Source organism: Oncorhynchus tshawytscha, linkage group LG34 (genome assembly GCF_018296145.1).
Source record: "Oncorhynchus tshawytscha isolate Ot180627B linkage group LG34, Otsh_v2.0, whole genome shotgun sequence".
In the NCBI taxonomy this organism is placed as follows: domain Eukaryota; kingdom Metazoa; phylum Chordata; class Actinopteri; order Salmoniformes; family Salmonidae; genus Oncorhynchus; species Oncorhynchus tshawytscha.
Window position 1 is genome coordinate 13,357,678 of NC_056462.1, and position 27,603 is coordinate 13,385,280.

The 27,603-nt window shown below is 45.2% G+C and overlaps 1 protein-coding gene across 2 annotated transcripts in view; it reads left to right on the plus strand.

Moving 5' to 3' along the window:
- The window catches only part of LOC112235796 (F-box/WD repeat-containing protein 7), a 112,894-nt gene that overhangs the window by 62,805 nt on the left and 22,486 nt on the right, over positions 1-27,603 (plus strand). Inside the window, exons 1-7 of one of the 2 annotated variants that reach the window (XM_042312148.1) lie at positions 6,847-7,208; positions 12,272-12,354; positions 14,112-14,253; positions 18,249-18,383; positions 24,715-24,838; positions 25,088-25,227; positions 26,435-26,548. In XM_042312148.1, the coding sequence (XP_042168082.1) occupies positions 7,170-7,208; positions 12,272-12,354; positions 14,112-14,253; positions 18,249-18,383; positions 24,715-24,838; positions 25,088-25,227; positions 26,435-26,548 (777 nt within the window). In that variant the 5' untranslated portion in view covers positions 6,847-7,169. Of the gene's footprint in view, positions 1-6,846; positions 7,209-12,271; positions 12,355-14,111; positions 14,254-18,248; positions 18,384-24,714; positions 24,839-25,087; positions 25,228-26,434; positions 26,549-27,603 lie in introns of those variants that run through there. The other variant, XM_042312147.1, reaches the window with a different exon arrangement.

Below are 27,603 nucleotides of genomic sequence, written 5' to 3' on the forward strand. Positions count from 1 at the left end.
CAATGAACAGTCCCACATCTTGGCAAAGTGCTTCACACCCACACACCACTCTGCATTTAAAGGTCACCGTTTATTGAGATGCTGAAGCTTGATAATATGGACATGGCCAGCCTATCTGCATTCTCCCATGGCATTTTACTACACGCTGAGTTCCTGGCTTTATAAATTATTCTCCAAAGGAAGGTAAATGCCTTGGTGGTGGGGGGGGTGACCAATATACATGCCTATTCCCCCATGTTGACGACAGAAAGATGGAGCGCAACAGAGCCTGGCTTCCTGCTTCTTATCTGTAATTTGCAGAGGTATGGATTGAATAGCCTGCTCTTTCTGATCCTATTAGAAGAGGGCAATAGTTCCCCAGAGAGGCCTGTTCCTGTGTTGGGAGAGGTGGGGTGTTGTGGGACTGTGGATGGGAGAGGTGGGGTGTTGTGGGACTGTGGATAGGAGAGGTGGGGTGTTGTGGGACTGTGGATAGGAGAGGTGGGGTGTTGTGGGACTGTGGATAGGAGAGGTGGGGTGTTGTGGGACTGTGGATAGGAGAGGTGGGGTGTTGTGGGACTGTGGATAGGAGAGGTGGGGTGTTGTGGGACTGTGGATAGGAGAGGTGGGGTGTTGTGGGACTGTGGTTAGGAGAGGTGGGGTGTTGTGGGACTGTGGATAGGAGAGGTGGGGTGTTGTGGGACTGTGGTTAGGAGAGGTTGATCTGAAAAATGTGTAATGTGAAAAAAGGAGGTGGAGCTTATGGTCCCCTATTGAGCACTGGGCAGAACCCAGAGACCCAGGAAGGTCCAAGGTAACCCAGACACAGTTGGGCTCCTCACACTCCTCGTCCTCCTCCTCCTCCAACTAGCTCATCCAGACACCCAGAGCCAACAGCCAGCAAACCACCGCTGCTTTTTTGCAATTTGGCTCGTTCTGCCTAATCTGGGCTGTGGAGTGGCACTTTTGAATAATTAAAGGGGGTTTATCCGTTCCTCTGTAAATGTTGACACCCGCGCAGGCCAAGTTTCACCTGGCTTATGGCTGCCAGTTCTGTAACCCTCTTCTCTCCGTGTTCATGTCCATGTGGAATATTGATGAGGTAAATGCAAAACATGCTAAACTGCAACACAGTAGGGATGGGACAGAGGTGGTAATATTTACGTTAACTGCGTTATTCGAGTGTCAGTGTTATTAAGTTCCCTGTTCATGGTACAGGCCTGCAGCTAAATCATATAACGATGTTCTATAAATGCTCCCAGAAACATATCAACCCCTGACATTGTTTTCCTGCGTGGCTGTCTGGTACAGAAGTCATGCTCTGACTGATCTTGTTTATAGCTGCCGTTTGTAGCTAGCAGAACATCTCTGTATTAATTGACTATGGGTAAAGGTCAAGACTGGCTTTGAAGAATCCAAGAGGAAGCACTCGTGTTTTGCTTTCTAACTCTGTATGTGTGCTTATCGTTCTGGGGGGTGTGTGTGTGTGTGTGTGTGTGTGTGTGTGTGTCAGCTTCTCTGTAGTTCAGTGCCAAAGGGTTAATTCAACCCATCCACAAAGGACACAACACTTCCTGCTGTCTGATTTATTCGCTCTACTCGACAAGGTCAACAGCTTCCTCTTCCCCCATTTTCATTTGAAGTCCCTCTCTAAAGGCAGGTCACAGATCAGTGATATACTATATCAGTAGGCAGTGGGAAAATACGAGGTAAGCGATGTTTGCTGTTCTCAGATCTGGCCGGGCCTCCATAGCTGGGAGGTGCCGTGCCTGGCCCACCCCAGAAGCTCCAGTTGGGGTGTCAGGAAGAAGCCTCTAGCTTCCCCATCCACTGAGAAACTGCAGGAGCCCACCACCCAGATATACTTTTTCCCAACAGTGCTGCTGGAAGTTAAACACGAGCCTGCTCCCTACTTCCTGCTAATAGATAAAACACTGGTTTCTTTCGATTAGGAAAATAATCCAGGTGACCTTTTTGTCAGCCAGGGATTTAGTTCCGTTTCTCTCGGTTGTAATCCAGAAAGAGGCACAGTTGGTTAGATAAATGTCACAGTGACGTCCGACGTCTCTCTTCTCACTTGGACCCCGGGGCAGAAAAATATCAAAGTCTTTAGTCAGCGGTTTGATTTCTTATTTACTTATTAAGTATTCCTTCCAGGAAGTGGGAATGCCTCGTGGTGTTATTGTGAACTCTGACCTTCAATGGCTTTCAGCAGGGAAATAGAAAGTTCAATTTTAGATCCTGATGGTGGATAAACAACTAATAAAGCTCGATATTAGTTTTGTCACAGTAATTTATGGTGTTATTATCACGGGTCCATAGCACACCCAGTCGCCCCTGGTGTCTTGGGCTTTATTGTGTGTGTATGTGCGTGCACGCACCCTAGTCAGTAGGTTGTTTATGTCATTAAACTTTTGTTCTCCATAGTGCAGAGTTTTGCACACTTTCTCCTCTCCAAAACTCACTGTCGTGGAGACTATTGGTCTCTCTGGAATTTCCGATGGGCTTCCCAGACTTTCAGCCTGCCAGATATCAAGCCTGAGAACAACCTTGGGTCCAGGTTAAGTTACTATTTGACTCTTAACAGCGTGTGATTGGCAGTAATGGACATTGCCCTTCTATCCTCTGTTCTGTCCATATCATTTCCCATGGAACTCTCGTGATGTCACAATAGGAGATGTCAACCCTCGTTGACCTGACCCCAATAGAGGCCTGGACTCTCGGGGGGTTGCAGTCACGTGGGTGGCTAAAGTGTTATGCTAATGGCCCCAAGCAGCCACAGGCAGATGTCATTATTCAGAATAATTCCCCAATAGTTCCCCAGAATGGAATGCTGCACTGATGGACCAAGGTTCTATTTGTCACACCTCTCCCTGTCGTCGTCCGTCGATCGCATGTCATCTGTCTGGTTGGAGTGCACCCTGCTATTGCTCTCTGTGAGCGTCCATTGAGATCGAAGGCCCCCCGCCCACGGTCCCCTATTTTGTCACCGCCAGGACAATGACACGGCGGTTATTCAGCGACGCACCACTGCCCAAGACGTATTTGCTGCTTCAAGTTCAACAAGGCCCCACGTTGAAACATTTGATCAAGGAGGCCATTCTCCTATAGCTTGAGGTGGGAAAATACCCTGGCTATCTGTTGCCTTTGAAAAGCTCAATGTCTAAGTCCATCTAATCCACCTATAGAGGGTTAAGGGTTAAGTCCCTTCACTTTCTACCCTTTATTTAATGAAACCTCATAAAGAATGATGAATTCCGTCGAATCAGTTCTGCAGTTCCTTTTTCTTTTGAATTACTGCAGTATCACGTACATAAAAAAAAAAGTCCATTTCCCCTGAAAACTCATAAGCTAATTTCTATTCTGTTGGCTGAAACACTGCCATAGAAATCCATACATCCCCATGCTGTAGCCTACTGTTTGCGTAGGAAGCTCCATACAAGAGAGAGCGAGCGAGAGAGTAGAGACATAAAGGGAAATGAGCATTTGCATTTGCCCTCCAGACATACCACTGCGCTGTTACAAGATAGTCATTTTACTACATTCTCCATTCTAGTTCCCAATATATATTCCAACACCGAGAACCATTCATCATAGCCTTCTCGCTCTCGCTCCTCTCTCCCTATATAGATAGATGGATAGATCTATATCTAGATATATAAATATATCTATAGAGCGAGAGATCTGTCAGTGTCTCTCACAGAGGTCTATCACTTAAAGACGAGAAGACAAGACACGGACAAGGCTGAGATATGAGTGTACTTCGGAGGACACCTGTTTTGTGGAAGCCCAATGTCTGGAGGGTTTTTGAGGTTTTGTGAGGTAAGAGCCTAGCGCCGCTGGATGTTAATGCTTTACCGAGCGGCAGAAGGGGAGCTACAGAGGTCACAGGCTCTTCAAAGGCTGGGGCGCCACCGCTCTCACGTTCCACGCATTCCAACGTACTGTGTTAAGGTTGGGCAGCGAGGGGGTTGTTCTCAAGAGGATCCAACACACCGTCTCGGTGTGTTGCTGTGGCAACAAAAACAAATGAGGAAAGATTTCCAGTGCAGGGAGAGCTCCAGACTATCTTAGTTATACTGCACCTGGCCACCTTTAACGCCTCCAACACTAGATTACATGGGGAGCAGGTCTCTCTCAAAGGCCTCAATTGTCCCCTTTAAAAGTAGTTTGTGTCATACATGTGTTGTCTTTGGCATCATTAAACTGAAGACTTATAGTTTTTATCAAATATTCTCTGTAATTAGTAAATTGTTGGTTACCTGCACGAACCCAGTCTTCACTATGAGTCATCCATACATCAATTGTCTTAAATAATTGATTTACTAACTAAGTAAGTCACAGAAATGCATAAACAAACAAAAAAAGTAAATATGGTTACAAGAAATGATAGGAGAATGTGCCCTAGTGGGCTAAACCGGTATGGCAGCTTGTTAGACAAAAGGGGAAGTGGGGGTCGACTATGAAGTCACTACAGAGTTGATCATTATAACAATTGAAATGCTAATCCTTTGCACATGAACGCTCACTCATTCGGGAACAATTGCAATCAATATATATATTTACGCCCAGTGTGTCGTTGGGATCTTGGTTGAAAAGTTAGTTTCTGTTGGAGAGGCTCCCTAAAAAACATGCCACTTCAATACATCTACGGCTAGATTTTTAAAATTTAACTAGGCAAGTCGGTTAAAAACAAATTGTTATTTACAATGACGTCCTACCCCGGCCAAACCCTAACGCGGACGACGCTAGGCCAATTGTGCGTCACCCTATGGGACTCCCAATCACAGCCGGTTGTGATTACAGCCTGGAATCAAACCAGGGTCTGTAGAGATGCCTCTAGCACTGAGATGCAGTGCCTTAGACCGCTGCGCCACTCGGGAGCCCCCCTGGAAGTGACTTTTCGTAGCAGTTTAAGAGTATGTTTGATAACCCTAATCAAATCATAATCCAGCTTTATTTATATAGCACATTTCAGACAGGAATGTAACGCAACACGCTTCACAGGAAAACACATTGATAAAGAACAATGAAAATAAAAACAAACATCACAGGATAAAAACAAAAGTATAACAAAACCCCTTTTCCTAACCTTAACCTAATTCTCTTAACCTGCTGCGTAAGTTCTCCTAACCTGCTATGAAAAAATAACTTCCGGTTGTAGCTGAATCGATGTGGTGTGTTTTTAGGGAATGTCCAAGGTGTTGATGAGAGGGAAATGGATGGGTTTTTTTAATCACTCAACCTCGACTGACACTAGGGCTTCAAAGCACAAAGCTGGATTTCTAGAATGTGACCGTATGTTTGCTTCACCGGTAGTGTGCTGACAGATGTCTAAAGAGAGAATAAAACAACGCACCTCCCATGTTGCCAATGACACTCTCAATAGGAAATATGGGCACTGCAACAGCCTTTTTATCAATCAGCCCCTATGGAGGCTAGTTTGCAGGCTAGTTTGCAGGCTAGTTTGCAGGCTAGTTTGCAGGCTAGTTTGCAGGCTAGTTTGCAGGCTAGTTTGCAGGCTAGTTTGCAGGCTAGTTTGCAGGCTAGTTTGCAGGCTAGTTGCTTTTACCTTGCAGGTGTTTGCAGACCTAATGCAAGATCCCCAGACTAGTTTCCCATTTGTCCAAATTGATCAACGTAAGCGAAAGGGCTTTTCATGTGTATTTATTTTCTACACAAGGCATTATTTGAATAACAATAGCCGAGCTAGCTAGCTGCCAGTGCAGGATTTGTTTACCAGATAGCTGGATAGCCCTGTGAAAAGCTTCCCTCTTACCTTGGAAGTGACAAATACGATGAAGTCTTTTCTTTCAACAATGTTTATTCACCTCAACCATTATTATTGATTAGTTTGTTTTGTTTTGGACCCAAACCAGTAGTTTAGAGTTGTTTTTATTTCCCCTCGACAGCAGTGTAATTTGCATGTGATAGCCCTTTCCCAGTTGTGAAGCCATCACCTATGTTCTAGTTTTGATAACTAAGGCCCATCATTGTTTTTGCCCATATTGAAAAGGAATTAGCGTTCATTTCGTGTGTAAATCAGGTGCTGCACCTGAAGTGCATATTGTGTACCGCTGCCGACTAGAGAATAATGGATTTCTCTTTATCCCCGGGCTGAATGAAGTGTGGAATATAATATATGAATGGTATGTGTTTATTATGCATGGGCTGAAATATTAAATACAGTTTTTTGGTTATTCAATATCATATTCTCCCTCTATTTATATAAGTTTCTCACTTTTCGGGATGTAATTTGTCTGACTGCCCTAAGCAGAGCACTGATTATACAGAATATCCTATTTAAAGTAAGTTGTGATAAATACCTCCTGCCCAGTGATGGGGAAAGAACATTAGCAGTGCCACTGCTGCCATACCATGGGGTGTGTGTGTGGACTGCAACAAGTGAGGGGGTTGACTCGGTGGTATACAGCTATGATCGGAAAGTGACTTTTTCATAGCAGGTTAGGAGAATTTACTACACAGCAGGTTGGAATAATTAACATGGCAGGTTAGGGGAATTAGGTTAAGGTTAGTGAAAAACCTCTCTCAACCTGCTAGGAAAAGTCACGTCCGGTCGTAGCTGTACTCCATCTAGTCACATCCGTGATTTCCTCCTCCCTTTTCCTTCCTGGCTGCTGTGTATTCGCACCAATAATTGATGCGCTGCGCATACTGTTTATTGTTGGACTGCACCATTCGCCTCCTCACTGCCGGGGAAAATGTAATCCGAGCTCTACGCAGAAACTAGCGTTGTGAAGGCTCTGAAGAGGGCATGGCCCTCTCCTTTCTCCCCTAGCCACTCCTCCCCTTTCGCCCGAGTTGCAACTTCCCCTTTTTTATCATCCCTCTCTCCTTGCTCATTATCCTTGCTCGTGCAGTCCTGTGGGGCAATCCGTAGTGAGAGCCTACTAGCTCCATAGTTCTGTATTTGAATCGTTACTGAGAAAAATCAATCCGTGTGGCACGGACTGAGCTAATTCCATACCGATAAATCTACTACACCTACCGTCAAGCACGCACGCCCGTTCGGTGACGTGCTCGAGCATGTCCACATCAGAGATTGTCACGGATCTACCCGCGAGCACCCTGCCCTGCTCCCCTTTGCGCTGCGATTCTACCACTCTGTCATATTGGGGATTCAACGATTCGCAGTGAAGGAATAGGAACCCACAGCCGGATTAACAAACATGGGTTTCTACGGCACTTTAAAGATGATTTTCTATAAAGTGAGTAGGCTTTCTACGTCTGTATGCATCATCATGCCGCACAATATTGCTGTCATATCGTTGCATGATTGACATATTGACCAAGCGCCTGGGAAATCATTTTCTGCTCGTTGCGAATTGAATGGCCGAAAATGACGCGCCGCTGTATACATCAGCAGATTGAATGGGCAGGTACTGCAGAGGATGAACGGGGAACAGCAGGGAAATTCTGCGGGGCTCATATCATAGCCGATTTGATTGATATTTTAGAATGACTGAGATTCATACTGAGCACATCGGTTGTCATTGTTATGACATTCAGGGTACAGGGAGGTCGGCAACAGAATAAATAAATGTTGCTTATGAAATACATTGGGTTTTATGCATAGGCCTTATTGCATAATAATTACACGTGAGGTTTGCTGTCGTAGCTTCACATTTTCCCACTATAATATTTGAGCAACGAGCATTCATTCCTTTACCATGTATTACGCCCGTTGTTGAAAACGCGGTGACCCAGCCTATCTGCCCATCAATTAACTGCACTTGCGTGTCACACTGACCGTGTGAGCAGTGTGTTCCTTTGCATCACGGCATATTAACCAATAGGCTACAATGCTATATTATTTACCCACATAGAGTGCTTTAACATCAAAACGAATGATTAGACTAGATACTTTGTTTTTTGATGTGTTTATGGAGGATGCAAAACCAGACATTCAGAATACGGGACTTTTCCTCCCATTTTTGCATAGAATATAACCTCCCATTTCCAGGTTATAGTGAGCAATGTTTTTTTTTATCAATACTTTTAGGTTAGGTTGTAGCTATTCTGTTTCCTATTCCAAATATTTCCCTTGGTCTGCTTATGTATTATGCATCAGGCTATTACATATGCAGTTGTGGGCATCTTGTGTTGCCAAGTGTCTCACTGCATAGTTACCTGTAGGCTATCTGATTTGTGTCTGTTGAATTGCCTGTTGAAGAAGAGACTATATTGCTTACACTGTAGACTTGCTTGAGACTTCAAGAACAAATGATGGGTCACTGTGTCAGACTGCTGTGTATAAGGCAAAACAACCTTTATGACAGATTTTTATCCATCATAGTTTGTCATCCAGAAATGCACGCTTTATTGTGGTGGAGTTTTTCATAGACTTTGGTGATGAGGTTGAAAGACTGCAAGTCGTTTGCTGCAACCAACATCACAGCGTCTCTTAAAAGCGATTACGGTTTCAAGTGCGGATAACATTGTGCGGATAACATTGACGAATGCGGTTGCTGATCCGCTTAATAACTTGGCTGTGTGGAAAGCGAGCCCTTATGAGAGGCAATCAACCGGTATGAACTGAGCACACCGGAAACTCTGAATAACGTCTGTTACCGGGCAGCAGAACATCCCACACCTCCTGTGTCAGTGTCCACCATCGGTTACCGTTAAACAGTTTCGGCACGTCCTCCCGAAACTACGAAAAGGACCGTGCAGCTGTTGATGATTTATAGTGGATCATATTATGTAAACAAATTGGGTAAAATCACTTCAAATTCATTTGCACAAAATCCAAGGAGAAAAGGGCTGGCTAGTCAAATTGACTGGGCTGCTGAGGTTTGGATGCATTTCAGGTTTTTAATTAGTGGGATTCAAATGTGGACTGTTTGTTCAGCCAGGCAAGGCGTTTCCCACCTCCTATTCAGATAAGATTTAAAATATGATAATGAGCCTTTCTGTTTATTATTTCCATTTCAAGAGGTATCAAGTAGGAGGCTGTCATTTCATACCTAAATTATATTTTTCTGTCATTCACTGTGTGCTCCTGTTGTAGCAAATTCTTCTCAGTGAGTAGCCGACTCTTCCTCTCATTTCATATTCTCTCACATTCAAGCGACTATTCTACAGTCGTATAATTTCATGCCTAGTTGCTCTTTCTCTGCCATCCACTCAGCTGCTGTTATAGGGAGCGTGTTCTACTCTGTAGGGAAGGTAGTGCTCAGTGTTGTCTTGTAAGAATCTTCTGTTTTAACCCTCCACAGGCACAGAGGGGGAGACTGGCTGTTTTTTCAAAGCCTAATAGAAAATCCAGTTTGACTTTATTTCTCTGAAAGCAATAGGTCCCTTTGCTATCTGTTACGGGTGCCCCATCTCTTTCTAGTTATGTCCCAATTCTATTTGTTTCTCCAATGGAGATCTTGAAATGATTTCATGGCTGCTAGACATGGTAATTGAATAACTGTGGCGTACACGGAGAACGTTATTCCAATTAGTTATATTTTCATAAGGTCTACATTTCAAAGAGTAATAACACATTACAGTTGGTTTCTGTCTTTTCGACCGACTGGGAGCTAATCTTTATTTTGTCTATTATAAACTGTTTACTAACGTATTTAGAGCAGTAAAAAAATAAATGTTTTGTCATACCCGTGGTATATGGTCTGATATACCACTGCTGTCAGCCAATCGGCATTCATTCACCACCCAGTTTATAATAAGAGAATGATTTCCTCAGATCTTATGACGTACTCTTTCATTCTCTCTCACGCTCTCTCGCTGCTTTTCAAAATGTCCTTATCTCTCTATCCAGCTCTCCTCCTTCTCACAGTTAGGGAGGTCAGAGGTGTGAGACACAGAGTGACTGATTAGTAGCTGTCTACAAACAACATTCTCCGTCTCGTCTTGGGTTACCTTTTCCCACGGCTGAATTACAAGAGACTGGTTGTTGCACTCTAATGTGTTTTCAACGCCTGCACTTGGGAGATTCCCTCGTCAGCCACTACCCCCTGTACCCCGCACACGCACACACACACACACCCCTACTCTCCCTAGTACTTGAACTGCCATTGCAGTGAGGTTATTCCTTGGGGAACAAGGGATTGGGGTTGAGAATGAATCTCCTATCAAGCAGAGAATATCTTATAAAAATCCAACCGCTTCCTCGAGTGAGAAAACAACATTTTAACTAGATGGAAAACACATTGATGATAAATCTTCCGTTCTTCACCAACATTTGGAATGCTATTCTAGAATTGTTTTATTTTTTTTAATTGACATTTCTCTTCCAGAATCCCTTTTCATTGCCTTCTCTGCAATGCATCCCATCAAAATCTCTTCTCAATGATTCTGATTCATTTATCTCCTCTTTGTCTCCTCGTAGTCCTGTTCTCCATCTCAGGGAGATGGCTTTCATTTATTTGAACAGTTCTTGATCTGACCCGACTGTCTCGTCAACGCGCTGTTAACCATCCCACTACGGGGCCCCTAATCAAAACCCAGCCAGCTCCTCACAAGAAAGAGAAACCAGAACCGCTTCCCTCAGCTCAGTCAGACCACCAGACACACTCACACACACACTCAGCGCCAAATGATCTGGTGGAAATTCAACTATAATCAATAGTCTTTGATATCAGTATCGTTGTTTGGTCCTCCAATCAACTAGGCTACATCCCCAGCTAATAAGTTAAAAAGTAGGCCTCCCTTCATACAGACCTCATTGCAGTTCTATAGCCATATTGCAGGCTAGGCTATATTATCAATTTTTCTGTGGCTCCAGAATCGGCAACAAATTAAATATTTATCATTCTTAACTTGCCCTTGGCGTAGTTTCTGTCCATCTCCGTGCATCTAGCTAGTGTTCCATGCATGTGTGAGTCCCGACGGTCAGAGTGCAGTGACATGAAGATATGAATAGTTGTCTGTTATAGTCCAGTGTGGTCTTTGTGGTAGAAATTGCATCTATTTGGGTGAACATCCCATATAAAATAGGCTAAATGTCTGTTTATGTCATGATGTACCAGTCAGACACTACCAAAGTGGAGTAAAGCAAACACAACACGAAAGAGGCTTTGTCTTTTGAAACCCCCCAGTGCTCCTTCCTAACCAGTTATTCAATTCACCAAGTGCATACAAATCCATTTGAGACTCACTGTACAAGTACGTCCCCAAAAAGAGTTTTATTCAAATGTAATTTTGGGCTCGGTGTGTGATGGACGCTGAGGCCTTTTTGTTTTCTCCTGTTTTAGATGTTCATTATCCAGGCTCTGACTATGCACCCACTGAGGCAGGAGAGGTTGTGTGTGTGTGTGTGGTTTCCCTTGAACCACCCATGTATAAATCGAGCTATTCTAATCAAGGTATTCTTTCTAGCAAAGGGTGCAGTCATTGCCCATCCTATAGCATATAGCTGCTCCCAAATGATTGTTTCAGTGAGTGTGTGTGTGTGCTCTTTTTCAGTATGCAACCTATTGGAGTGAAGCTCATCAGTGTTAAAAAAAAACTACCACACCTCAGCCCTGCCTTTCATTTGGCTTTGGCTCATGGGGATCCCAATAAAAATAAATCATAAAATGTCTTTCAGTTAGAGCCAACCTTTACCACACCTCACCCTGTTCTTCCTCTCAGCTGGAGCCAGCGCCATCGTCTGCATTAAGAATGACTGGAACTTCAAAATTCTTTGCCTTTTTATCTATAGGCTGAATAAGTAGGGACCCTTCGGCTTCTTGTTCATAATTTACGTTTGCTCACGTGGAAATGGTTTGTTCACGTGGAAATGGTTGGTCCCCGTGGCAAGGCAAGGGAACTCTATCTGCGTTTAGTTTTATTCTTGTGAGGATCTGTGCCGTGTGCACAAAAAGAACTACAGTTGTGTTCAAATCATTTTCTGAAGGAAACAGTCAGTGCTTTCCTGCTGTGAGCCTCAAAAGCATTCAAGTCAGCGTTTGTTTGCAGTACCAGTTATTCAACAACAAAATCGTTCTTTCCCTGTTCTCAAAGTGAGGCGCTGCTTCGTTCTCCTCAGGAGTACAGCCTGTAAATGTTAATAGCAGAGATGACTCATATCTTCTGTCTTTGAGGAGAAGTAATCTGGAGAGTGAGGCAGCAATTATCATTTATACTCGAGCCAGGTCTCATCTTTCACCAAATGTTAGGTTGCTGCAGGGAGGTTTTTAGTTTTGGGCCCTGTCATTATTTTCTTATAGTGGGGTGCAAGAACGAAGGAACATGCGCACGCACACAAGGGTGTACCTCTGGTGTCTGTCTCGCTCTACTGCCTCCTAACATCTCTTCTCCTTTCACCTCCCTTGTTTTGCAGATGAAGAGAAAGTTGGACCATGGCCCAGAGGTCCGATCTTTCCCTTCAGGAAAAAAGCCCTGCAAAGGCTCCGAGTATCCAAGGTAAAGAACCCCCCTCCCCGCGCGTTCCCATCTCCCCTACCCTGTTATCCATTATCCAAGATGAAGAACCAACCCCCTGTTCCTACCAGTTAACCAATAGATTTAGCCTTCCTACCCAGTAGACCCAGCAATGCAAATGGTAAAGAAACCCTGACCCAGTTCTGTTGTATCACAGACAGGATCCAGCAGGCAGCCCCCATTGTCCCTGTAAATCAGAATATTATGTAGTTATTCACACTAAGACATAATCCTCATAAGAAGTGCTCACCGCAGCATGTTCCTTGCCCATTAAAGTGTACTTCATGCCTTCCTGAGGACCCTGACGAAGCACTGCTGCCTCACTCACTGGCAGCACTGTGCTGCTTCTCCAGCCTTGTAATTGCCACACGTTGGTCTAGCTCTCAATCCCATTAAAAATAAACCCGTTATGAAACAGACCTCTCTCTCTTACCCCATACTTCTGTCGCTAAGCAGAATGGTGTGAGGAACTGCTGAATGGTTGGTTTGGCGTTTGCCTAGTACCGAATGAGCGCACGCCTCAGGGCTTCCCTTTGGGGGGGGTTGACATTGAACTTAATTCTTTGGAACTATGTGCACTTTGAAGTCTCAGGGCGAGAGGCGCACAGAAATCCCCCTAAAATTCACATACCAGAATTGATCTGCACCTCAATAGCAGTTCTCTTTCCCCTTAAATCAAGTCAATTTTTAAAAAATATTTTTAGTTGAATAAAAACAAGTTAGTAACCCAAACCAAATTGAATCAAGCTTGTGTGCAGATGCATTTAGTTGATTAATGATGATGGAAACATGGGAATAAACGGCTGGTTTCAGTTCCAGAGAAACACTCTGGAAGAGATCAGGCTCGTATTTATTCATGCACGGCGTACTGAAACATTTAGCAACCGAACATTTTATTGAACGTTTCTTAATTGACGTTCAGGTAGTACCTTCCCGTTTCGTGCCTTCTTAATTGACGTTCAGGTAGTACCTTCCCGTTTCGTGCCTTCTTAATTGACGTTCAGGTAGTACCTTCCCGTTTCGTGCCTTCTTAATTGACGTTCAGGTAGTACCTTCCCGTTTCGTGCCTTCTTAATTGACGTTCAGGTAGTACCTTCCCGTTTCGTGCCTTCTTAATTGACGTTCAGGTAGTACCTTCCCGTTTCGTGCCTTCTTAATTGACGTTCAGGTAGTACCTTCCCGTTTCGTGCCTTCTTAATTGACGTTCAGGTAGTACCTTCCCGTTTCGTGCATAGTGAATGTGAACTTGGTTTCAGTATGAAGCAAACTAAATCAAACGGGTAGGAACCTACCTGAATGTGCCCAATAGATCACTCTGTTTTCATTGCAAAATGGTTTGCTATGGTGTGCACTAATGAATACACCCCAGCTATAGAAACCCAGTTAAGTCTCCTCTTGGCAGAGTCCCAGGGTTGTTTCTCTCATTAGTATCGGTTGTTTGCTTCTCCATCCACCCAACTTTTGTACTCCTCACTGCTATTGTAATTAGTGAGCGGAGTAGAAGATATCTGCAGAAGCTGCTACTGCTGCAGCACCTGCACTTTGCCCGCATTTGAAACTATTCATAATGACCTCCGTGTTCCTCGCTATCAATATAACCCTCATCCTTCTCCTCAGAAGAACAGGAGAAATAGTTTTTCTTCGGTGTAGTCTGGTTATCTTTTTCTTGTGGGGGAAAAAAAAATAACTCCTGCGTTCTTACTCGCTCCCTCCCCATCTCTCCGTATTTCTCCCCACAGTGCTACAGGGCTGGTCCCCTACCCAGCCACCCCCACCACGTTTGGGCACATCAGGACAGCTAACGGTCAGGGGCAGCAGAGACGGCGTATCACCTCCATCCCTTCTCCCACAGGTCTCCAGGAATGGCTCCGGACATTTCAGGTGAGTTAGTTCCCCCTTCGCTCCTCCAATGTCTTCCTGTCACGTCCATCCTCCCCTTCCTCGTGGTCATTTCAGGTGAGTTAGTTCCCCCTTCGCTCCTCCAATGTCTTCCTGTCACGTCCATCCTCCCTTCCTCGTGGTCATTTCAGAAGATTAGTTCCCACTTCGCTCCTCCAATGTCTTCCTGTCACGTCCATCCTCCCCTTCCTCGTGGTCATTTCAGGTGAGTTAGTTCCCCCTTCGCTCCTCCAATGTCTTCCTGTCACGTCCATCCTCCCCTTCCTCGTGGTCATTTCAGGTGAGTTAGTTCCCCCTTCGCTCCTCCAATGTCTTCCTGTCACGTCCATCCTCCCCTTCCTCGTGGTCATTTCAGGAGATTAGTTCCCACTTCGCTCCTCCAATGTCTTCCTGTCACGTCCATCCTCCCCTTCCTCGTGGTCATTTCAGGTGAGTTAGTTCCTACCCCCTAGCTCTCAGTTCCTAATTGGCCTCTGCTCCCTGAGGAGTGATGGTTCTAACTAAGTAGGTAGTTCCTCCCAACTCCTTTGTTACATATGTTGTCATCGTCCCCCCTCCCCTGAGTGTCTTCCTTCGAAGCCCCGGAGCGAGAGCTCATCAAAAAGCTGATGCTGCGCCCGATCAATGTTTCCTCAAGCCTTGAAGATAATTGCTGCCTTGATCTTTTGGCCCACACATTACCATATGCACTGTAGCATGGGATAGGATTTAGCCTACCTGTTTAGAATACAGGCTCCAATATTGTATTTGTGCAGCCAATGCCCGATGTATACTATGTCAACAGTTGAACAGATGTGATCTTTGTTCAGGTAATCCTTTCAAAGCCACATAGTATTTTAGGCCAGTCAGCTTCGAATGACATATTAGCCTATGGTCGAGTTCTAACGTCACAGCCAATAGTCAATAGAGAAATCCTTTTGTCTTTCAGGTACTTCCTGTAGTGCCTCAGGTCAGAAATAGTTTATTATATAGGGAATAGGGTGCCATTTCAGGCACGGCCGTAATGTTCCTTCTCTGCTTTTTGTTAGGGCAGTAAAAGCCTTGTTGTGTTGAGGCAACTCCATAATCATGACGAGTGCTCAGACATCGGCAATTTGTTTCCAGCATTTTGTTAATATCAAATTCATCGTCAGTAAGCATCCCTTTCATCCGAAATGGGAACAGTGCTGAGTTTATTTGACTTGGCAACCAACTCGCTGTAATGCTGCTGCCTTCTTCGCTGAAGTTTTTTTACAGCAGGCTTTGTGGCTATATTGACTTTGCCAGTCATAAAGGCCAAATCTTTGGGGAAATAAACAGGAAAGAAATTAGAGCTTTAGCTCCATCTTCAAAGCATTCTCTGAAGGTAATGGCTGCATAACCGCAACAAAATGTCAAGAAATCTTTTATTCGAAAAATGGCAATTTGCTAAAAACATTCCTGTCGGCAACATCTTTCTGCTAATATTGCGGTGATTAACTTTCTTCACGTCTCTGTTTGGTGAATAAACCAGTTTACTGCTATTGTGAAATGTAATCCCATCCTGTAGCGATTTACAGCCACAGAAGCCAGACTGCAGCATAGAGATTTCAGGCCAAGTTCATTAACAATTAGATGCTCGTAAGTCTTACTTCAGGATGTTAAGATTCCGCAGCTGTTTAGAACAATGTTGCGTTCAAGGTCGGGCTTTGACGCTCTGTTTACTTCTGCAACAACTACCTGTAAGATCAGTACCTGCCTCTCCGGGACATGGCACGGCATCAAACAATTCAGTCAGACATCCGTTGTCAAATATTGTAACATTGCATTTATCGCTTAATCGTTCCCAAAAAAACACTAATCCTGTGAAATAGCTTGTCCATGTGAGAACTCGCCCTCTGTGTGTGGGTTTTTAAAAGAGCGGGAGAGCGTGAGAGAGAGACTATTGACGTAGTTCACCTGCTATGGCCCCATTTTTGCCTTTCATCTGACAGCCCGTATTAGACGCAGCTAAACCCACAACGTGCATTCTGTACATTCTCTTTCCTGTCCTGGCATGCTCAGCCCCTTTTTGTGCTTCCTGTGGAGTGAGAGAGAAATTCAAATGAATCCTCTTTACGAGGTTTGAAGATGACTATAGCCAGAAAAGAATGCTATCCAAATGTCATAACATTGGAAAGAAACATGGTGTTATGTCGTCTGGTTAAAAACCAGGGTTGACTGACCCATGCTTTGTAATCAGTGCCTTAATTCGGTGTGTTACCCGCCAAGCATAAGCAAGCTTTGTAGCTAGTGGTGTTTCTACCCGGAAAGCTAATTCCCAGAGGCATAACCAATGGGTGTTAAGTCGCCTGCCAGCCAGCGCTGAGTAACCATTCAGTAATCCAACCCTTTGCCCTGGTTCGAGGAGTACTGCTTTGAACCCAACTCCCTGATTACCTTCCTAACTACCAACACAGACAGCTCCTCCGGTGGCGTCAGTCTAACTGCCAAATTACAGATGCTTTACATGCCCAATGCATTCCATCCTCCATGCCTCCCTCCATCGTTCTCTCTTATAATCACTGTGTTACATTGGAGCGCTCTCCCAAAGGAAAACCACGTTGGCCCCAGCACCTAGACACTTGGTCTAGTTACAACTACAGCCCTTGCTAGCTAAGCTCAACAGTTTGGCTTTGAGCTTCAGGCTGTGAGCGGTGGTGAATATTCAGCCAGGAGAAATCCCCCAACGGAGCATAGCTAGGTAATAACAGTGCTGATGAAGGCCAGGCTCTTGATGTGGAAATGGCCTCTTAATGTGCCTGTTGCCAGTGTAGTTAGCGGCGAGGTGCCTTGGGCTAACTGGCTTCTGTTGAGGGAATGTGTTATTCACTTGCGTACACATGACCAAAAGTATGTGGACACCTGCTCGCAAACATTTCATTCCAAAATCATGAGCTTTAATATCGGGTTGCTCCCTCCTTTCCCTCCTATTTCCTTTCACTGGAACTAACGGATTCCTAGCCTGAATCCATGAAAAACAGTCCCAGACCATTATTCCTCCTCCACCAAACTTTACAGTTGGCACTATGCATTGGGGCAGGTGGTGCTCTCCTGGCATCTTCCAAACCCAGATTCGTCTGTCGGACTGCCAGATAGTGAAGTGTGATTCATCACTAGTGAACGCGCTTCCACTGCTCCAATGGCAGCAAGCTTTACACCACTCCAGACAATTCTTGGCATTGCGCATGGTGATCTTAGGCTTGTGTGCAGCTGCTTGGCCATGGAAACCCATTTCATGAAGCTCCCGACGAACAGTTCTTGTGCTGACGTTGCTTCCAGAGGCAGTTTGGAACTCTGTAGTGAGTGTTGCAACTAAGAACAGACTATTTTTACACACTACGTGCTTCAGCACTCAGCGGTCCCATTCTGTGCGCTTGTGTGGCCTACCACTTTGCAACTGAGCCGTTGTTGCTCCTAGATGTTTCCAATTCACAATAACAGAACTTACAGTTGACCGAGGCAGCTCTAGCAGGGCAGACATTTTACTAACTGACTTGTCATAGGATGCCACCTTCCCAACAATGTGCCACGTTAAGTCACAGCTCTTCAGTCAGGCCATTCTACTGCCAGTGTTTGTCTATGGAGATTGCATGGCTGTGTTCTCGATTTTATACACCTGTCAGCAGCGGGTGTGGCTGAAATAGCCAAATCCACTAATTTGAAGGGGTGTCCATATACTTTTGTATATATAGTGTATGCTTTGGCAAATATACACACTTCTACACCTATGCAAAGTGGCTTCAAACACTTTTACATTCCACCACACTTCTAGCAAGCACCCTTGTATGCCAATTCAACGCAACACACACTAAAAACAACTTATTTTACAATCAAGTACCATCAACACAACCAACACATAAAGTCCTTTCCATGTACTTCTCTCCTGACCGGTCCTGTGTATTCCACAGCTGGAGTAGTGTACCATCGACACATCCCATCTAACCCTGCTCTACCTCGTCCTCCTGTGTGTTTTTCAGAGCTGGAGTGGCCCAGAGAAGCTGATGGCGCTGGATGAGTTGATCGACAGCTGTGAGCCCACGCATGTCAAACACATGATGCAGGTCATTGAGCCGCAGTTCCAACGTGACTTCATCTCCCTGCTGCCCAAAGAGGTGACAACCCCTTTATAGTTCTTTCTAACCCCTCCTCCTCCCTCTCTCTTTCTAACCCCTTCTTCCTCAGGTCATTGAGCCGCAGTTCCAACGCTACTTCATCTCCCTGCTGCCCTCTCTCGTTCTTACCCCTTCTTCCCCTCTCTCTCTCGTTCTAACCCCTTCTTCATCTCTCTCTCTTTCTAACCCTTTCTTCCCCTCTCTCTCTCTCTCTCGTTCTAACCCCTTCTTCATCTCTCTCTCTCTTTCTAACCCTTTCTTCCTCTCTCTCTCTCGTTCTAACCCCTTCTTCCTCTCTCTCGTTCTAACCCCTTCTTCCTCTCTCTCTCTTTCTAAACCCTTCTTTCTCTCTCTTTCTAAACCCTTCTTCCTCTCTCTCTCTTTCTAACCCCTTCTTCCTCTCTCTCTTTCTAACCCCTTCTTCCTCTCTCTCTCTTTCTAACCCCTTCTTCCTCTCTCTCTCTTTCTAACCCCTTCTTCCTCTCTCTCTCTTTCTAACCCTCTTCCTCTCTCTCTCTTTCTAACCCTTTCTTCCCCTCTCTCTCTCGTTCTAACCCCTTCTTCCTCTCTCTCGTTCTAACCCCTTCATCTCTCTCTCTTTCTAACCCCTTCTTTCTCTCTTTCTAACCCCTTCTTCCTCTCTCTCTCTTTCTAAACCCTTCTTTCTCTCTCTTTCTAAACCCTTCTTTCTCTCTCTTTCTAAACCCTTCTTCCTCTCTCTCTCTTTCTAACCCCTTCTTCCTCTCTCTCTTTCTAACCCCTTCTTCCTCTCTCTCTCTTTCTAACCCCTTCTTCCTCTCTCTCTCTTTCTAACCCCTTCTTCCTCTCTCTCTCTTTCTAACCCCTTCTTCCTCTCTCTCTCTTTCTAACCCCTTCTTCCTCTCTCTCTCTTTCTAACCCCTTCTTCCTCTCTCTCTCTTTCTAACCCCTTCTTCCTCTCTCTCTCTCTTTCTTTCTCTCTCTTTCTCTCTCTCTTTCTAACCCCTTCTCTCTCTCTCTTTCTAACCCCTTCTTCCTCTTTCTCTCTCTCTCTCTCTCTCTCTCTTTCTAACCCCTTCTCTCTCTCTCTCTCTCTCTAACCCCTTCTTTCTCTCTCTCTCTCTTTCTAACCCCTTCTTTCTCTCTCTCTCTCTTTCTAACCCCTTCTTTCTCTCTCTCTCTCTTTCTAACCCCTTCTTTCTCTCTCTCTCTCTTTCTAACCCCTTCTTTCTCTCTCTCTCTCTTTCTAACCCCTTCTTTCTCTCTCTCTCTCTTTCTAACCCCTTCTTTCTCTCTCTCTCTCTCTTTCTAACCCCTTCTTTCTCTCTCTCTCTCTTTTCTAACCCCTTCTTTCTCTCTCTCTCTCTCTTTCTAACCCCTTCTTTCTCTCTCTCTCTCTCTTTCTAACCCCTTCTTTCTCTCTCTCTCTCTTTTCTAACCCCTTCTTTCTCTCTCTCTCTCTTTTCTAACCCCTTCTTCCTCTCTCTCTCTCTCTCTTTCTAACCCCTTCTTCCTCTCTCTCTCTCTCTCTCTCTTTCTAACCCCTTCTTCCTCTCTCTCTCTCTCTCTCTCTTTCTAACCCCTTCTTCCTCTCTCTCTCTCTCTCTCTCTCTTTCTAACCCCTTCTTCCTCCCTCTCTCTCTCTCTCTTTCTAACCCCTTCTTCCTCTCTCTCTCTCTTTCTAACCCCTTCTTTCTCTCTCTCTCTCTCTTTCTAACCCCTTCTTCCTCTCTCTCTCTCTTTCTAACCCCTTCTTCCTCCCTCTCTCTCTCTCTCTTTCTAACCCCTTCTTCCTCTCTCTCTCTCTTTCTAACCCCTTCTTCCTCTCTCTCTCTCTCTCTTTCTAACCCCTTCTTCCTCTCTCTCTCTCTTTCTAACCCCTTCTTCCTCTCTCTCTCTCTCTCTTTTCTAACCCCTTCTTCCTCTCTCTCTCTCTCTCTTTCTAACCCCTTCTTCCTCTCTCTCTCTTTCTAACCCCTTCTTCCTCTCTCTCTCTCTTTCTAACCCCTTCTTCCTCTCTCTCTCTCTCTCTTTCTAACCCCTTCTTCCTCTCTCTCTCTCTCTCTCTTTCTAACCCCTTCTTCCTCTCTCTCTCTCTCTCTCTTTCTAACCCCTTCTTCCTCTCTCTCTCTCTCTTTCTAACCCCTTCTTCCTCTCTCTCTCTCTCTCTTTCTAACCCCTTCTTCCTCTCTCTCTCTTTTCTAACCCCTTCTTCCTCTCTCTCTCTCTCTCTCTCTTTCTAACCCCTTCTTCCTCTCTCTCTCTCTCTCTTTCTAACCCCTTCTTCCTCTCTCTCTCTTTCTAACCCCTTCTTCCTCTCTCTCTCTTTCTAACCCCTTCTTCCTCTCTCTCTTTTCTAACCCCTTCTTCCTCTCTCTCTCTCTCTCTCTTTCTAACCCCTTCTTCCTCTCTCTCTCTCTCTCTCTCTTTCTAACCCCTTCTTCCTCTCTCTCTCTCTCTCTCTCTCTTTCTAACCCCTTCTTCCTCTCTCTCTCTCTTTCTAACCCCTTCTTCCTCTCTCTCTCTCTTTCTAACCCCTTCTTCCTCTCTCTCTCTCTCTCTCTCTCTTTCTAACCCCTTCTTCCTCTCTCTCTCTCTCTCTCTCTTTCTAACCCCTTCTTCCTCTCTCTCTCTCTCTTTCTAACCCCTTCTTCCTCTCTCTCTCTCTCTTTCTAACCCCTTCTTCCTCTCTCTCTCTCTCTCTCTCTTTCTAACCCCTTCTTCCTCTCTCTCTCTCTCTCTTTCTAACCCCTTCTTCCTCTCTCTCTCTCTCTTTCTAACCCCTTCTTCCTCTCTCTCTCTCTTTCTAACCCCTTCTTCCTCTCTCTCTCTCTCTTTCTAACCCCTTCTTCCTCTCTCTCTCTCTTTTCTAACCCCTTCTTTCTCTCTCTCTCTTTCTAACCCCTTCTTTCTCTCTCTCTCTTTCTAACCCCTTCTTCCTCTCTCTCTCTCTCGCTCTAACCCCTTCTTTCTCTCTCTCCCTCTAACCCCTTCCTCTCTTTCTCTCTCTCTAACCCCTTCCTCTCTTTCTAACCCCTTCTTCCTCTCTCTCTCTCTCTTTCTAACCCCTTCTTTCTCTCTTTCTAACCCCTTCTTCCCCCTCTCTCTCTCTTTCCTAACCCCTTCTTTCTCTCTCTCCCTCTAACCCCTTCTTCCTCTTTTTCTCTCTCTCTAACCCCTTCTTCCTCTCTCTCTCTCGCTCGAACCCCTTCTTTCTCTCTTTCTAACCCCTTCTTCCCCCTCTCTCTCTCTTTCTAACCCCTTCTTTCTCTCTCTCTCTTTCTAACCCCTTCTTCCTCTCTCTCTAACCCCTTCTTTCTCTCGCTCTAACCCCTTCTTTCTCTCTCTCTCGCTCTAACCCCTTCTTCCTCTCTTTCTAACCCCTTCTTCCCCCTCTCTCTCTCTTTTCTAACCCCTTCTTTCTCTCTCTCTAACCCCTTCTTTCTCTCTCTAACCCCTTCTTTCTCTCTCTCTCTCTAACCCCTTCTTCCTCTCTTTCTCTCTCTAACCCCTTCTTTCTCTCTCTAACCCCTTCTTTCTCTCTCTAACCCCTTCTTTCTCTCTCTCTCTCTCTCTCTAACCCCTTCTTCCTCTCTTCCTCTCTTTCTAACCCCTTCTTCCTCTCTCTCTCTCTTTCTAACCCCTTCTTCCTCTCTCTCTCTCTAACACCTTCTTTCTCTCTCTCTCTCTCTAACCCCTTCTTTCTCTCTTTCTAACCCCTTCTTTCTCTCTCTCTCGCTCTAACCCCCTCTTTCTCTCTCTCTAACCCCTTTCTCTCTCTCTCTCTTTCTAACCCCTTCTCCCTCTCTTTCTAACCCCTTCTTCCTCTCTCTAACCCCTTCTTCCTCTCTCTCTCTTTCTCTCTCTCTTTCTAACCCCTTCTTTCTCTCTCTTTCTAACCCCTTCTTTCTCTCTTTCTAACCCCTTCTTTCTCTCTTTCTAACCCCTTCTTCCTCTCTCTCTCTTTCTTTCTCTCTTTCTCTCTCTCTCTTTCTAACCCCTTCTCTCTCTCTCTTTCTAACCCCTTCTTCCCCCTCTCTCTCTCTCTCTCTTTTCTAACCCCTTCTTCCTCTCTTTCTAACCCCTTCTTCCTCTCTTTCTAACCCCTTCTTCCTCTCTCTCTAACCCCTTCTTTCTCTCTTTCTAACCCCTTCTTTCTCTCTCTTTCTAACCCCTTCTCTCTCTTTCTAACCCCTTCTCTCTCTTTCTAACCCCTTCTTTCTCTCTTTCTTTCTCTCTCTTTCTCTCTTTCTTTCTCTCTCTCTCTCTCTCTCTTTCTAACCCCTTCTTTCTCTCTTTCTAACCCCTTCTTCCTCTCTCTCTCTTTCTAACCCTCTCTACCCAATTGCTTTTCTACCTCCTAAAGAAGTGAGAACCACCTAACTCCCCCAACTGCACTCTCTCATCCATCCCTGTTGCCCAAAGAGGTGAAAACTAAAAGCTCCCTGAGCTGTCTTCTTATCTCCACTTAACTCATTGGAAAAAGCCTTAATGGCACCTTTTCGGTGGGTGTGTCACCCTTCGCTCTAACTGGGGACTAATAACACCGGGCCAATGTGTCTCTGTTCAGGACTCTATGGTCTCAGGGGATCTATCTTAAAAAGCCTCCTGTCACTCCTCAGAGAGGTCCTTATCAGAGTGACTGTCTCAGTCTGGCACCTGCCTCCTGTCTGTCAGGTGTGAGGGAGGTCTGAACGGGGAGTGGAAGAGGAAGGCAAGGTGTGGAATCGTCTGTAATGGGGGAGGGAGTGAGTGAAGGGAGATGTGTGGGAAGTAGTCTGGAATGTTCCATAATGGTCTAAATAGCCTCCCCTCAGCTTGCTCCAGTGGCCAAGTCCCTTCAGACTGTTTGTTTAGCAGAGGTTGGAGCCTCAGACAGCCTGTCTTGCTCCCTCTCACTGTTACCTTGTTTAGCAGAGGTTGGAGCCTCAGACAGCCTGTCTTGCTCCCTCTCACTGTTACCTTGTTTAGCAGAGGTTGGAGCCTCAGACAAGCCTGTCTCGCTCCCTCTCACTGTTACCTTGTTTAGCAGAGGTTGGAGCCTCAGACAAGCCTGTCTTGCTCCCTCTCACTGTTACCTTGTTTAGCAGAGGTTGGAGCCTCAGACAAGCCTGTCTTGCTCCCTCTCACTGTTACCTTGTTTAGCAGAGGTTGGAGCCTCAGACAAGCCTGTCTTGCTCCCTCTCACTGTTACCTTGTTTAGCAGAGGTTGGAGCCTCAGACAAGCCTGTCTCGCTCCCTCTCAGTGTTGCCTTGTTTCTTCCCATTTAGCTGTTTCTGCTTTGCTTCCCATTTGTTCTCTCCTCTTTCTCTCTCTTTTCTCCTTCTCTCTTTTCTCTCATTTCTCCTCTTTTCTCTCTCCTCTCTTTTCGCTCTCTCTTTTCCACTTCTCTTTTCTCTTCTTCTCTCTCTTCTCCTCTCTTCTCTCCTTTTCCTCTCTTTTCTCTCTTTTCTCCTCTTCTCCTTCTCTCTTTTCGCTCTCTCCCGTTTCTCCTTCTCTCTCCTCTCTCTTCTCCTCTCTTTTCTCTGTCGTCTCTCTCGCTCTTTTTTTTGTCTCGCTCTTTTTTTTGTCTCTCGCTCTTTTTTTTCTCTCGCTCTTTTTTTTCTCTCGCTCTTTTTTCTCTCTCTTTTTTTGTCTCTCGCTCTTTTTTTTTCTCTCGCTCTTTTTTTCTCTCGCTCTTTTTTTCTCTCGCTCTTTTTTTTTGTCTCTCTCTTTTTTTGTCTCTCGCTCTTTTTTGTCTCGCTCTTTTTTTGTCTCGCTCTTTTTTTTGTCTCGCTCTTTTTTTGTCTCGCTCTTTTTTTTGTCTCGCTCTTTTTTTGTCTCGCTCTTTTTTTGTCTCGCTCTTTTTTTTGTCTCGCTCTTTTTTTTCTCTCGCTCTTTTTTTCTCTCGCTCTTTTTTTCTCTTCTCTCGCTCTTTTCTCTGTTTTCTCTCCGTCTCTCAGGCTGGAGTGTGATAGGGTGTGGTAGGCACTAGGCAGAGTAAAGAAGCGGCAACAGAACAAACCCTGGGGGCAGTTCAGTGGTATCCATATATGGATGAGACTGAGACACGTAGTAAGACGAAGACACCCTGTAGTACCCTGTTATGTAACCAACTCAATACACAATCAGGGGTTCTGCTGTGCTGCATCGATGAAACACTTTCAAACGCTCTCAATTGCTCTGGATCGTCAATAATGGCTTGGGGATGAGGTATGTTTGAGTTGTAGAGCACGGGTATTTTAGGAGGTGTGGGGTTGGTCACCTTACCCAGACCACCCACTCAACCACGGCAACGCCCTTATGCTGTAAAATAACCTTCTCTCCTCCTCTCTCTCTCTCCTTCCCTCCATCCTTCCTCTCCTCCGTCAGTTGGCCCTGTACGTGCTGTCGTTCCTTGAGCCCAAGGACCTGCTGCAGGCCGCTCAGACCTGTCGTTACTGGAGGATCCTGGCTGAGGACAACCTCCTCTGGAGGGAGAAGTGCCGGGAGGAGGGTCAGTCTAGACGCACTTAGCCAATAGGAATCACTGAACCGGTATACGGGCATGACAGGCACAAGCACTGGCCTGAAAGGAACAGGCTGAAGTAGTTTCAGACCATGATTGACACCAGCATTGACCAATATGATCAATGTTGAACAATGGTCAGGCTAGATTGACAATGGCCTGAGCAAACGGTAGATATTCTGCGTTCCTACGCAGTCTCGGACTGACACTGCTCCTCTCCTCTCATCTCTTCACAAGCAAGCATTGATGAGCCTCTAGCCTTCAAGAAGAGGAAAATCACCAAGCCGGGCTTCACCCACAGCCCCTGGAAGTGTGCGTACATCAGGCAGCATAGGATAGACACCAACTGGAGGAGAGGAGACCTCCGATCACCCAAGGTAGACATTTTGTCTTTGCTTCCCCTTATTCTCAACATTTTATATAATTAAGCAATAAGGCACCTCGGGGGTTTGTGGTATATAGCCAATTTACCACGGCTAAGGTCTGTTCTTAAGCACAACGCAACGTGGAGTGCCTGGATACAGCCCTTAGCTGTGGTATATTGGCCATATACCACAAACCCTCAAGGTGCCTTATTGCTATTATAAACTGATTACCAATGTAAAAATGCATGTTTTGTCATACCCGTGGTATGCAGTCTGATATATCACAGCTGTCGGCCAATCAACATTTAGGGCTGAAACCACCCAGTTTATAATATAGATAATTTTATTTGCGTTCATCATTAGCCCACAGTATTTAACTCTGCTTCTGTTCTCAACTTTGGAGTTGGTGGTTTTGTATAAAACTTAGAATCTAAAGCCTTTCTTCGTTCCTTATTAGACTGTTTCATTATATCTTAACACTCCCTTGAGACTCGTATGGATTTTATATAAAGCGGCTTTGAATTAGACCAGACGTCCAAGTCGATAAGGCTCTTATGCTGGGTTTTATTAGAAGCCATAGGTGGGTCAGTTCTCTAACTCTCCTAAAGAAGATTTTGGTAGTGACAGTTCTTATAGATAGGTTTTTTTTTTATGGTAGTTCTTCTCTAGAGCTCGACATGACCTCAATTCTACTTCTACATCAACCTGCTTTTTCTTGAGTGTTTCGGGCTCCTGTTTTCAGAGTTTAAATTGAGCTTGACTAGCAAGGGAGAGTGATCTTCCTAATATACCTTGTATGGCTAATTTCAAAAGCCCTCGGGTCCTATTGTGACGAGAAGGAATGGCTGACGTAACCGTGGTTACTGCGCTTGCTCTTCACACTCCGTCTAACGCGCTCTGTCATTGGCCGAGTCGGCAGTTCTGAGTTTAAACACACATACACTCACAAGTCTTTTTGAATGGGGGTCTCTGTACACCTGCAAAGCGCCGTCGTGACATTTACCTCAAGTCTTTGATGTCTGGAGAAATACAGCCTTGTCATTGTTCCTGTTTTGGTTCTTGACATTTTATCTTATTCTCCCTCACTCCGTCCTCTCCTTCTCCGCCGTATCCATCTCTCTTCCTGTTCTCTCCTCTCCATCCCTCCCTCCCTCCCTGTCATCCAACTCTCTCTCTCCTTCCCTCCCTCTTCTCCTCTCCATCCCTCCATTCTCTCTAGGTGCTTAAGGGTCATGATGACCATGTCATCACCTGCCTCCAGTTCTGTGGTAACCGCATAGTCAGCGGCTCTGACGACAACTCGCTCAAGGTCTGGTCGGCTGTCACAGGAAAGGTAGGACTGTCACTCATCCCTCGCTCTCCAACCCCCACATTGAAACTAGTCCAAACCTTTTTGTGACTACAGACTGCAGATGTAGATTGGTATGTTTGGTTCTGGAGATTATGAATAGGAGTTTAAAAAGTGATAGTGTCTCTAAGTCTCATGGGTTGTTCCATCCCACTGCATCTCAGTGTTATGTGGAATACAATACACATTGGAATGAGTTCCTGTTCTGAAGGAACACATTACAGCTGGTCTATTTCTCATTACCGTCTCATTGATCTGTAATGAAGCATGTTAGCAGGAAGTCAATCCACATGCTATGGCAGCACTTTAAATTACTTAGTGTGTCTTCCCTCAATACCTCAGATTCATGATCAAGGGTTTGTATTGATTTTTGCATTTAAGGTTTACTCAAATGCAAAGGCTACAGTATACTGCATACTGGTGATTTTACACAAATGATACCGCTTGATGCTCCAGAATCTCCCTGAGACCCTGACCAAATTGCAATTGATTAGTGACATCATTCAACATTGGCACATAACACCACCTGTCTTACAATTACTGCAGCATATTGTCTGGAATCCATTTTGTTCTCTCTTCCTCCTCCTGCATGTAGTTTTTGTCCCAAATGTCACCCTATTCTCTGTGGTGCACTACTTTTGACCAGACTCCTATGGGCCCTGGTCAAAAGTAGTGCACTACATAGGGGACAGGGTACCATTGGAGTTTGAGCCTTAGCCATTGTGCAGACCTTGTGTGGCTGGTTTATAGGGTCTACTAAAATGCTGGCGTTGGTGTGGGCCTCGCTGAGAGAGGGAGAGCAAGAGGTAGGGAGGCTCAGGGAGTATTGTAAATCACCTCTTCCCTGGTCTTCGCCGACTCCATTTTCACTGGAGCTCTTAATGACATTTCTCCTTTAGGACAAAGCTCTCTGGCTTTTTAAAGTGCAAGGAGAACGACTAAGGGAAGAAACAAAACGTTTCAGACGTTCTATCCTTGCATGGACAATTACAAATACACTCTGAATGCGTCAGTGGTGCCCAGGTGCATGAAACACTGAA